This window comes from Giraffa tippelskirchi, chromosome 4 (genome assembly GCF_054371585.1).
Source record: "Giraffa tippelskirchi isolate mGirTip1 chromosome 4, T2T-mGirTip1v1.2.pri, whole genome shotgun sequence".
Lineage (NCBI taxonomy): Eukaryota > Metazoa > Chordata > Mammalia > Artiodactyla > Giraffidae > Giraffa > Giraffa tippelskirchi.
The window spans coordinates 121,312,480-121,325,813 of record NC_137278.1 but is presented as its reverse complement, the minus strand read 5'-3'; the positions used below and the strand labels follow the sequence as shown (position 1 = coordinate 121,325,813).

The following is a 13,334-nucleotide window of genomic DNA, read 5'->3' as shown; positions in this document are numbered from 1 at the left end:
TTTCCTTCTACTACTTGTACTTGCAAATCAATAACTTTCAACTTGATTAATTTTTATAGGTCTTATTATGGAGGACTAACTTTAATGAACTGAATTACAAAGATGTTAGTAAAAGAAACCTCAAAAGACTGCACTTTGATTCACCACCACATCTTCTCGATATCTACCCAAGGACACCACATCCCCATGAGGGAAAAATTGAAACTGTTGAAGTGAGTACTTTATGCATATTTGTCCTGCCATTTGTGAGTGTACACTTTGGGACTATTGGTGAACTATATCCTTGGAATTATACTTAATTATATAAAGCCTAGTCCTCCTTTAAAACAACAGCACTTTAAGAAACAATTATATTCACTAATAAAAATATAAATAGAATAGTATGTAAAGTGCTAAAGTCTCATATTTACAGCTTGAAGATTTAGAAATAAAACTTAAAAACTGTGATAATAATAATGTGAAATGAAGGATCAAATCTAAGGCCTCTGACTGTAAAGTCTGAGCTAGTTCGTGTTCTTGATGTGTTTAGGAAACTCATGTGATAGCTCTCATGAGAACAGAGCTGAAAGGCAAGAATTTTACAGCAATTATTGAAATGGGTATCTTGGAGCAAGTCTCATGAACAGTAAGAAGAGGTTTAAGCATTACACCTAATAATTGAGACCATTTTACTGTTTGCCAACATATATTTTCAAATATACAATTGTCTATTTAGCTGGAAATTTGTCTTTGCTGGATGCTTAGCTTATCAGTCTATTTCTTTCCATTTTGTATGATTCTTCTTAAGTTCTTTTTTCTCTCAGCAAGAGCTGAAATCAGGAATCACTATTATCTGTTCATCTGAATTTTTTTCCCCAGTCATTGGCAGAATCTTTCTTTTAGAGTAGACGTTTTGAATTTTTAAGACATTATTCCTGAATGGCAGTTCCCAGCCACTTCATGCTTGTTATTCATGCTGTGGTTCGACTCCCTTCCATAGTTCCTGGGTCCCTCACCCGCTGTCAGTCCTTTAATTTTGGTTTCGTCGGTCTTGGTCTTTTCTCTTACCTCAGCTATTTCTGTTAGTCTCAGGGTTTTTGTGTGTTTGTGTGTGTGTGTATACACTCCTGTGTAAGTTTTCAGAAAAAATTGATATCTTTGGACAGTTTTCTTTCTAGATTTTGTTTAATCTGGCCACATCTTTGGGATTTCTTTCCTTGTTTTTCCATGGTAGTGTTTATTTTCAGTTCTTTGCTATAATTTTTGTCCTTTTCAACTTGCAACCATTTTTCCAGACCTTCTAAATACAGTATTTACCATTGTGCTTTACTTCATCTTTGTGCCATTTATTGTATTATCATTTCGTCCCTTTTTTTTCTTGATCAATTATTTCACATTTATTGTAAAATGTAATAATAGGATAATGTGTTGAACATAAGAACATTCAGTTCAGTTCAGTCGCTTAGTTGTGTCCAACTCTTTGCGACCCCATGGACTGCAGCATGCCAGGCTACTCTGTCCATCACCAACTCCCAGAGTTTACTCAAACTCATGTCCATTGAGTCGGTGATGCCATCCAACCATCTCATCCTCTGTTGTCCCCTTCTCCTCCTGCCTTCAATCTTTTCCAGCATCAGGGTCTTTTCCAATCAGGTGGCCTAAGGATTGGAGTTTCAGCTTCAGCATCAGTCCTTCCAATGAAGATTCAGGACTGATGTCTTTTAGAATGGACTAGTTGGATCTCCTTGCTGTCCAAGAGACTCTCAAGAGTCTTCTCCAACACCATAGTTCAAAAGCATCAATTATTCAGCACTCAGCTTTCTTTATAGTCCAACTCTTACATCCATACATGACTATTGGAAAAACCATAGCTTTAACTAGATGGACCTTTTTGGCAAAGTAATGTCTCTGCTTTTTAATATGCTGTCTAGGTTGGTCATAACTTTTCTTCCAAGAAACAAGCGTCTTTTAATTTCATGGCTGCAGTCACCATCTGCAGTGATTTGGGATCCCCCAAAAATAAAGTCTGTCACTGTTTCCATTGTTTCCCCATCTATTTGCCATGAAGTGATGGGACCAGATGCCATGATCTTAGTTTTCTGAATGCTGAGATTTAAGCCAACTTTTTCACTCTCCTCTTTCACTTTCATCAAGAGGCTCTTTAATTCCTTTTCACTTTCTGCCAGAAGGGTGGTGTCATCTGCGTATCTGAGGTTATTGATATTTCTCCCAGCAACCTTGACTCCAGCTTGTGCTTCATCCAACCCAGTGTTTCTCATGATGTACTCTGCATATAAGTTAAATAAGCAGAGTGACAATAACAGCCTTGATGTATTCCTTTTCCTATTTGGAACCAGTCTGTTGTTCCAAGTCCAGTTCTAACTGTTGCTTCCTGACCTGCATACAGGTTTCTTAAGAGGCAGTTCAGGTGGCCTGGTATTCCCATCTCTTTCAGAATTTTCCAGTTTATTGTGATTCACACAGTCAAAGGCTTTGACATAGTCAATGAAGCAGAAATAGATGTTTTTCTGGAACTCTCTTGCTTTTTTGATGATCCAGCAGATGTTGGCAATTTGATCTCTGGTTCCTCTGCCTTTTCTAAAACCAGCTTGAACATCTGGAAGTTCACGGTTCACGTATTGCTAAAGCCTGGCTTGGAGAATTTTGAGCATTACTTTACTAGCGTGTGAGATGAGTGCAATTGTGTTGTAGTTTGAGCATTCTTTGACATTGCCTTTCTTTGGGATTGGAAAGAAAACTGACCTTTTCCAGTCCTGTGGCCACTGCTGAGTTTTCCAAATTTACTGACATATTGAGTGCAGCACTTTTCACAGCATCATCTTTTAGGATTTGAAATAGCTCGACTGGAATCCATCACCTCCACTAGCTTTAGTCGTAGTGATGTTTCCCAAGGCCCACTTGACTTCACGTTCCAGGATTTCTGGCTCTAGGTGAGTGATCACACCATTGTGATTATCTGGGTCATGAAGATCTTTTTTGTATAGTTCTTCTGTGTATTGTTTCCACCTCTTCTTATATCTTCTGCTTCTGTCAGGTCCCTACCAATTCTGTCCTTTATTGAGCCCATCTTTGCATGAAGTGTTCCCTTGGTATCTCTAATTTTCTCAAAGAGATATCTAGTCTTTCCCATCTGTTGCTTTCCTCTATTTCTTTCCATTGATCACTGAGGAAGGCTTTCTTATCTCTCCTTGCTATTCTTTGGAACTCTGCATTCAAATGGGTATATCTTTCCTTTTCTCCTTTGCTTTTCAGCTTCTCTTCTTTTCACAGCTATTTGTAAGGCCTCCTCTGACAGCCACTTTGCCTTTTTTGCATTTCTTTTTCTTGGGGATGATCTTGATCCCTGTATCCTGTACAACGTCATGAACCTCCATCCATAGTTTTTCAGGCACTCTGTCTACCAGATCTAGTCCCTTGAATCTATTTCTCACTTCCACTGTATAATCGTAAGAGATTTCATTTAGGTCATACCTGAATGGTCTAGTGGTTTTCCCTACTTCCTTCAATTTAAGTCTGAATTTGGCAATAAGGAGTTCATGATCTGAGCCACAGTCAGCTCCCACTCTTTTTTTTTTTTTTTTTTTTTGATGACTGTATAGAGCTTCTCCATCTTTGGCTGCAAAGAATATAATCAGTCTGATTTCGGTGTTGACCATCTGGTGATGTCCATGTGTAGAGTCTTCTCTTGTGTTGTTGGAAGAGGGTGTTTGCTATGACCAGTGCATTCTCTTGGCAAAACTCTATTAGCCTTTGGCCTGCTTCATTCTGTACTCCAAGGCCAAATTTGCCTGTTACTCCAGGTGTTTCTTGACTTCCTACTTTTGCATTCCAGTCTCTTATAATTGACTTCCCTGGTGGCTCAGATGGTAAAGCGTAAAGGACATCTGTTTTGGGTGTTAATTGTAAAAGGTCTTGTAGGTCTTCATAGAACCGTTCAACTTCAGCTTCTTCAGCATTACTAATCGGGGCATAGACTTGGATTACCGTGATATTGAATGGTTTGCCTTGGAAATGAGCAGAGATCATTCTATCATTTTTGAGATTGCATCCAAGTACTGCATTTTGGACTCTTTTGTTGAGTATGATGGCTACTCCATTTCTTCTAAGGGATCCCTGCCCACAGTAGTAGATATAATGGTCATCTGAGTTAAATTCACCCATTTCAGTCCATTTTAGTTCGCTGATTCCTAGAATGTCGACATTCACTCTTGCCATCTCCTGTTTGACAACTTCCAATTTGCCTTGATTCATGGACCTAACATGCCTTGTGTAATGAGTTGCTCCTGTGTTGAGAGCATATATATTTATAATTGTTATATTTCCTTCTTGGATTGATCCCTTGATCATTATGTAGTATCCTTCCTTGTCTCTTGTAATGGTCTTTATTTTAAAAGTCTGTTTTATCTGATATGAGAATTGCTATAACCGCTTTATTTTGATTTCCATTTGCGTGGAATATCTTTTTCCAGCCCCTCACTTTCAGTCTGTATGTGTCCCTAGGTCTGAAGTGGGTCTCTTGTAGACAGCATATATAAGAGTCTTATTTTTGTATCCATTCAGCCAATCTGTGTCTTTTGGTTGGATTGTTTAATCCATTTACATTTAAGGTAATTATTGATGTGTATGATCCTACTGTTGTTGTTGTTTTGTCACTAAGTCGTGTCCAATTCGTTTGTGACCCCATGGACTCCATGGGAGGCTACTGTCCATGGGATTTCCCAGGTAAGAATACTGGAGTGGGTTGCCATACCCTCCTCCAGCACATCACCCGACTCAGGGATCAAACCACATCTCATTCATTGACAGAAGAATTCTTTACCACTGAGCCACCAAGCCCATGATCCTATTACCATTTATTGTTTGGAATTTGTTTTTGTGGGTCTTTTCTTCTCTTGTGTTTCCTGTCTAGAGAAGTTCCTTTAGCATTTGTTATAGAGCTGGTTTGGTGGTGCTGAATTCTTTTAATGTTTGCTTATCTGTAAAGATTTGATTTTCCCTTGAATCTGAATGAGATCCTTGCTGGGAAGAGTAATCTTGGTTGTAAGGCTTTTCTCCGTTTATAACTTTAAGTATATCCTGCCACTCCTTTCTGGCCTGCAGAGTTTCTGCTGAAAGATCAGCTGTTAACCTTATGGGGATTCCCTTGTATGTTATTTGTTGCTTTTCGCTTGCTACTTTTAATATTTTTCTTTGTGGTTAGTTTTTGCTAGTTTAATGAATATGTCTTGTCATGTTTCTCCTTGGGTTTGTCCTGTATGGTACTCTGCATTTCTTGGACTTGATTATTTCTCTTCCTCTAAGGGAAATTTTTGCTTATAATCACTTCAGAAATTGTCTCAGACCCTTTGTTTTTCTTTTCAACTAGGCCCCCTATAATTCAAATGTTGGTGAGTTTAATATTGTCCCAGAGGTCTCTTGAGACTAGTCTCAATTCTTTTCATTCTTTTTTCTTTATTCTGCTCTTCAGTAGTTACTTCTACCATGCTATCTTCCAGCTCACTTACTTATCTGTTCTCCTGCCTCAGTTATTCTATTATTAATTTTTTCTAGAGTATTTTTGGGCTTCCCAGGTGGCACTAGTGGTAAAGAACCTGCTTGCCAATGCAGGAGACAAAAGAGATGTGAGTTTAATCCTTGGGTTGAGAAGATCCCCTGGAGGAGGTCATGGCAACCCCCTCCAGTATTCTTGCCTGAAAAATCCCATGGACAGAGAAGCCTGGCTGTAATCCATAGGGTTGCAAAGAGTCAGACATGACTGAAGTGACTTAACACACACAGTATTTTTAATTTCAGTAATTATGTTGTTCATCACTATTTATTCTTTATTTCTTCTAGGTCCTTGCTAAATGTGTTAAAAGAATTTTGCATTGTCTCCATTCCATTTTTGAGATTTTTGGATCATGTTTACTATCATTACTCTGAATTCTTTTTCAGGTAGTTTGCTTGTTTCCTCTTTGTTTTTTGCAGCTCCGTGGTCTGTAGGTCTTGTGGGTTTTTACCTTGTTTGTTCAACTGTGCAATATTTCTCTGTCTTTTCATTTTGTCTTACTGTGTTTGAGGTCTCCTATCATCAGGCTATAGGATCATAGTTCTTGCTTCTGGTCTCTGCCCATGGTGGATGAGGGTGGTCCAGTGGCTTTTGTAAGCTTCGTGTTAGAAGGGGCTTGTGCCCACATTCTGGTCAGTGGAAGTGAGTTTTTTTCCTGCTGATGGGCAGGGCTGTGTAAGGTGGTATATTTTGGGGTATCTGTGGGCAGCCTGCCTGCTGCTGGTTGGGACTGTGTTCCTGTCTTTCTTATTCTTTGGGTGAGGCACCCAGTACTGGGTGCTATAGACAATTGGTGGTGTTGGGTCGTGGATTTGGATGGAGTCTTTTGTGGGAGTTCTCACCAATAATACTGCTTAGAGTCAGGAGTACTCTTGTGGCCCAGTGTCCTGGACTCAGCACTCCCACCCAGAGCCTAAGGCCCAACTTCTGGTTAGTGAACCAAGACCCCATAAGCCGTTTGACATGGCAATAAAGGGGATTTAAAAAAAAACAAAAAATGAAATCCAGACAAATGGTAAAAGCAAAATTAGACACAAAAGAACACATATACACACACATGAAACTAAAAGAGAAAGCAGATTACAAAAGAGCAACCTGACAAACAAAAGGAAGCAAAAATGAAATCAACGAATTAAGAGCAAAACTAAAATACAGAACAGAAAGCAGAACCAAAGCAGAGTGCCAACTGAGGAATAAAGCAAAGAAAAAAAAGACAAAAACGGTAAAAGAAAAAAAATTCAGAAAAGCAAATTTGAAATATATAGAAGTATATATTAAAAAATCTGTATATATTAAAACAACATCAAGAAAAAGATCCAAAAAGAGCCAAAAAAAACCCCAAAAAGAAAACAAAAAACAACACGAAATTTTAAAAAGACAGAGTAGCAGAAAGCCAAAGTGAAGTAGAAATACATAAAAGAAATAAAAAGTATGATTTAAAAAAAAATCCCCAAAGCCTAAATGTAAATAATAATAATAAAAACAACAACCAAAACATCAGAGAAAAAGGAAGGAAAAAAACCCTAAAAACCCAGAACCAACAGCTGGAGTCTCTCCCCTACTTCGGCTCCCCCACCCGCAGATGCAGGTCTGGTCCTGTGCTGTCCTCCTCCTCCCTCCGTTCATCCTACCCAGTCATGCACAGATCTGCATAGTCCTTTCCTGTGGCCAAGGACCCCTCCCAGTATTCAGCCAGTGTTCTGTGAGAGCTGTTGTATGTCTAGATGTACTCCTGATCCGTCTGTGGAGAGAGATGCGCTCCACGTCCACCTACTTTCCCACCATCTTGGTTCTCCCGCTTTTATTTCTTTGAAAGAAAGAATGTATTGTAATTTCTGGTTTATCACATTTTGTTTCAGTTTCCACAAGTATGTATGCATTTGTTGGTCCCCTGTGATCAAATGCATTCACATCAAATATATGTGAAATATATTTTCACTTGAGTTTCCTTTTCTTGTTTTACCCATGCTGATTTTATTGACTCTTGGTGTTTTTCATTCTTGTATTTCTGTGGCTTGGCTGGGCCTGATCAGCAGCATTGTTGCTGTCCTCTTACCCACTCAACCACCTACTTTTCCAGAGTGGTAGCAACAGAGCTGCAGGCTGAGCCCAGGTCTCCTTACTCCTAATCTAGTGATATTTCCATGATATCACACTACCTTGGCTCTGGGGACTGAAGCCATTTTCTTTGTGATTCAGCCCGTAGCCCACTTAAGAGTGCTAGACTTTCTTTAAGATGTCAACAAGTTCTCTCAGTAGCTCAGCTCTGGCAGTCCAGCCAGAAAGCAGTAAAACTAGCTGGGTTGCTGTGTTTAGCTAGGTCAGTATGACCCAGGCCATGCAGAACCATTCTATATCCATATTTTTCACATAGACACTTAAAAATCTATTAAAAACTGGCTTTTCCTCTTGGAGTTGCAGCTCAGTTACTTGATGCAGAATCTTGAACATCGGGACTGAATTATTATGTTTGTTGCCTTGAGAAAGTCAGCCTTCGTGTACAGTTTAAATTTTCTGTAAATACTTGTTGCTCTTGTTTAGTCACAAAGGCATGTCTGACTCTTGTGTGACCCCATGGTCTGTAGCCTGCCAGGCTCCTCTGTCCATGGGATTTCCCAGGCAAGAATACTGGAGTGGGTTGTCATTTCCTTCCCCCGGGGATCTTCCCAACCCAGGGATCAAACCCATGTCTCTTGCTTGGCAGGTGGATGCTTTACCACTGAGCCACCTGGGAAGCCTGTAAGCACTCATATGTATTTACTAAATGGGGATTGAAATAAAGTTTCAGTAGCAATTGTCATCTATCACTTATTTACCAAGAAAATTTTTGAAAATGGCGCTTCTGAGAAAGTGAATGTCTGGACACATAATTCAGTTTCTAATACTAGGGGATCAGAGACCAATTCATAGAGTCGTTATCCATTTCTTTCCCTTTTCTTAGTTATGGAAGATGATTGGGGGAACTAATGCTCTATTTCCCTAAGTGTAGCAAATAATTATGATTTAACACTTTTAAGTATGGCTTGTATATAGGACAGCGACAAGAGCAATGTCCCGAGAGAGTATATAGATTGTACAAAAAGATAGTCTTACAACTCCAGTTTGTTTTTATTTTTTATGTTTAGCAAAAGGCTTCATTCTTACCAGATGCCCAGTAATAGTGAGTATTGAATATTTGCTAAATATCAGTTACTACCTGAGCACTTTACATTTATTACCTGCTTAAACTAAGTATACAGTATGGCTTACATTTATCAAAATTCAGATTTCGTGACATAAAATGTCAGAGACTTTGTGATACAGGATTCTGCATAAGAACAACCAACTGTTCATTTTTTTCCCGTAAAATCTCTTAAAGTAAAGCAAGGATATAAAGTTTTCTGGACAGAGAATGTCTTTAACATTATGAATAAATAATTGTTAAATATCAAATTATTTTTTAAAGGCTTCAAACTAATGTCTGTGAATCTCTCATAGAGCTAAAAGGCTGTTAATTTTTAAATGTCACTTAGAATAGTGTGAATCAGAGTAGAATTTGTACTGTGTGTTATTTAAGATAAGCAAATTTTACTTTGAAATACTAAATTTGATGGATTGAGCTTTTTTTTTTTTCAAAGCTTTAGGGAAGGTCAGTTTCAAAGCTTTAGGCAAAGTAATATGTTACTTTGGAAATAATTGAAAACTAGCAACCCCCTTTTTTTTGAGGTCAAAATTCCTAATTAAAAGAATAAAAATATATTATTAGAAAATGTGAAATAAATAGCATCTAAATGATCTAATTTCCCCAGCTTCCTCTTTTTTTTAGTAACCAGAAGTGTTTCATTTTTGTGTTTGAAGCAACACCGTATTCCTGTGATTTGTATTTTATTGTGTTTTCTGTTAGGCTGATTTGAATCACATAATCTCAATCTTCTGAGTGAAATTATTTGACATTTTGTAAAAGTCATCCATTTGCCAGTCTTTTTAAAGACACCACTTGTTTGAAGGTGTGGAATCTTACGGAGTCTTAGACCTTGGGTACCAGCTGACTACACATAAAAATTACTAATTCCTACACAGATAGAGAGGGTGATGGCCAGATTGCTTTTAGAATAAATGAGAGATGAAGGTCACATGAAAGAAGGCAGAAAGCATAAAATCTTCTTCTTCACTGTGTCAGACCCTGTCTTAATTAAAACATAAGAACAACTTCTTTCTTTTTTTGGTGGGAAAGAAACTCATTTTTAATACAAGGTATTTTAACCCTGTCCACATTGTGCAATGGCACATCACTAATTCATGCTGACTTCATCTTTTTCAGACTGTCACGAGCTGGGCTACAGAGTCCAAACCCTCAGACAAAACCAAACTTTCCTTCTTGAGGAGGAACTAACTTAATGTGTGTGCCTGACACTTTTCTTTCCCACCCTTTTGCACATTTTGATGGGAAGACGTAGAGCCATTCTAAAGGATGGTGGTAGGTCTTGGAGACAGAAAGGCTTCAAAATAGCTATTCTAGGAGAGTTGCAGGATATCGTAAGAAGGGTTGGTAGTGGTGGTGTTCAGTCTCTAAGTCGCATCCAACTCTTTGCAGCCCTATGGACTGCAGCACACCAGGCTCCTCTGTCCTTACTGTCTCCTAGAGTTTGCTCAAATCGATGTCCAGTAAGAAGGGGTAATAGTTAATTAAAAAGATTTTGTCAATAATTGTGTTTTTGGTTTCTGATTTTATAATGGCTATTTGAGGTTACCTTAATCACTACATTGCATAGGAAATTCTGTATGATATTGAGCAGGAAGGAAAACTTCCTTTAACTTAACCAAATATTTATATAAAGATATTGTGTGGTAATCTGGCCATGATTCATAGTTGAAAACTACGAGTGATCAATTTAATACTTGGAGTCTGAGATTGAGTTTTTATCTCAACCTTCTATTAAGGTTGAAACATTGTGTCATTAATTTATGGTTAATAAAACTCTGCCAATTCTGTATTTCAGTTCTAGTATATGTGTTGTTTATGGTGTGTTGGTTGTTTATGGTTTATATGTGTTGCTCTGGTATATGTATTGTTTTGTTTTAGAGATTATATAATAATAGCAGCAATAATAATAATATCTAACACACGCAACATTATTCTAATTGCCTTATATAAACTGTCATTAAGTCTTCCTAAAAACTATACAGTAAGCACCATTTCTATCCCATGAGAAATTGAGGCCCATGTAAGTTAAATCTTACAGCTAGCAAGCAGCAGCATGAGAATTGCAACTAGCCACTCTGATTCCATTCTGTACCTTTAACTATTTTCATACAGTGCTTCAATAAAATCAAAATTTAATTTCATTCTGTTAACAAATACTGGACATCATAGTAGCTTTAGATTATGCAACAGTGGACAGGATGGGCATGTTTCTTGCTCTTCAGAATTTGTTAGCTCATGAACGCCTCACTGTGGTGGATACACCAGAACCTCGGCATGGGGTGGAATCTGAGGGCACCTGTATTCATCCTCCATCATGCATGAATCCCTTGTTCGGTGATGGAAAACTCAGCCTCTCATAAGGCAGCTGATTCCCATTTCAAGGCAACTGTAGTTATTGAAGCCTTATTTCCTTTAATAAAAATGGAGAGCTGGAAGGTGAGGTTAATATTCACGGAGATTAGCTTGCAAAGAACTTGACTGTAAGTGTCACTGTCTCAGCATATTTTCTTTGTGGAGAAGACTATAAACTTCTACTTAGTGAGACTTTCCTGCTTCACTTAATGAGTGTGGCAGCAACTTGTCGCACAATACAGCAAAATATTGTTACAGCAAGAATTTCCCAGCTCACAGAAGCTCAAGGATTTCTCTATGAGAGACGCCGATCATTTCCATATGATTTCATCTTTTGGGAGCAGTTCTTGTTTCAGATGGCAAAAGCAGATTGAATTTTTCATTGGTAAACAATTTCATATCTACGCTAGGTGGCAGCAGATAAAAGAAAATAAGGTGTCTACAGCACTTTCTGGACAGCTAGCTCACCGTTGAAAGGAAAGCAAGTCAGCCTCAGGTTTCTTATCTTTGCCTCAGATCTGGACCCAGAGCAGATGGGAAGGAGGCTGTGCGTTCTGCTCTGTGGAATGGCCAGAAAAAACCTAGGCGGCCAAACAGATGGTCTTGTGTGGTTCTGATTCTTTCTTTATTGCAGTATGGGGATTATTGGGTGTGTACCCCTCTGCCTGTAACACAAGTGGCTGGATAAATGTAAATACTCATAATGTTTCCAAAGCTACAGCTGTACCTATCAAACATGATACGTGCTTTTAAAATCATCCCACTCCTCTTACCACAGATTCGCTCTTAAAATCATTCCACTCCTCTTAACCACGGGTTCGGCCCTTGTCACCACAGCCCCTGACTGCTGCAGTGTTGTCCTCGCTGTTATATCCCTACTTTATTCTGGATACTCTACGTGTTCCCGTCAGCATAATCTTTCTAAAGCACATTTTAGCCTCCAATTTTTCTGTGCCTTCCCAAATTCCTTCACCCCTCACAATTTGACCCTTGCCACCCTCTGATGTGGCCACCTTGTGCAACAGTTTGTGTCAGCATTCTGCCTCTATGCTCAGGGAGGCTCATAACCTCATTGCCATCTCTCTCTTTGCTTTTGTTTTCTTAACTCGTCTAAAGAAGTCATCTTAAGCTCTCTTTTCTCCATGGGAAGCCTTTCTCAGTTCCTTCCTGAGGTTCGCCAGTACACTTATTGTTGGTAGCATTTATTTGATACCAAATTCTGCTATCTTTGTTGCCCTTTGTCTACCTCTTTGTATTCATAATGTTTAGTGTAAATAATTAGTGACCTTGTGGTTTCTTTCCTTTTTTTTTTTTTTTCCAAATTCTGAAATAATCTCCCTCAGAAGTAGTCACCACTCTATTATTCCCTTGCTTTTCTTTTAAATTTTACTATATATGTTTGAATCAATAATTAGATATTATTTCATTTTGGATAGTTCTAAACTTTATATAATGGAATCATACTATGTATATTTTTATATAACCTGCTTTTTTATTTAACATTAAAATCCTGAGATTTGTATGTATGGATTCTGAATTCATGTTTTCATATGTCGTTGTACATAGTTGTATTTCATTCATTTTCACTGCTGTATAGGATTCCAGTGAATTTAAGACAGTAATTCCCATGATTATGTATCTTTTTCTACTGTTGATAAACATTTGGGGATTTCTGATTGTGGTTTGTTTCTTGAATTTATTTATTTTAGTGACAATTGATTTACAATGTAGTGTTAGTTTCTGCAAGATTGTGGTTTTTGTTTTTGCCATTACAAAAAATGTTCTATAAACACTTTCAGCACATCACTGAGCTTTCTAGCTTTTGTAATCTGATAGGTATTAAGTGGGATTTTGCTTTAATCTTCCTTTTGCTAATTACTACTACTGTTTCTGAAAATCTCTTCATATTCTAGATAACTGTTAGGTTTCCTGTGATATTTTCTTAGGACTTTTGTTCTTTTCACATGATTTGTAGGTTTTTCTTATGTATTTTAGATATTTGTCCTTTTCCAGTTCCAAATATAATATCTCCTCCTGTTCCATTATCTGATTGTTAACTTTATGATATCCATTGTGAATCAGAAATCCTTAATATTGATGTAAACAAGATGGATCAGTTTTTAATTTTTTTGGCCTTATGGCTTTACTTTTGTAGCTTTAGTTTAAGATATCCTTCTCTACCCCAGGTCAGAAAGATATTTTTACACATTTACTTCTATTAACTCTATAGTTTTAACATACTATTTAGGT

At 37.8% G+C, this 13,334-nt stretch overlaps 1 protein-coding gene across 49 annotated transcripts in view; it reads left to right on the top strand.

The window, feature by feature from the left end:
- POC1B (POC1 centriolar protein B) overlaps positions 1-13,334 on the top strand; it is a 168,040-nt gene that overhangs the window by 47,613 nt on the left and 107,093 nt on the right. For all 49 annotated transcript variants that reach the window (XR_014083103.1, XR_014083099.1, XR_014083102.1 and 46 more), the window contains one exon: positions 60-212. Coding sequence is in view for 30 of the 49 variants with exons in the window: in XM_081594131.1 (XP_081450257.1) it covers positions 60-212 (153 nt within the window). In the remaining 19 variants the exon portion in view is untranslated. The remainder of the gene's footprint in view (positions 1-59; positions 213-13,334) is intronic.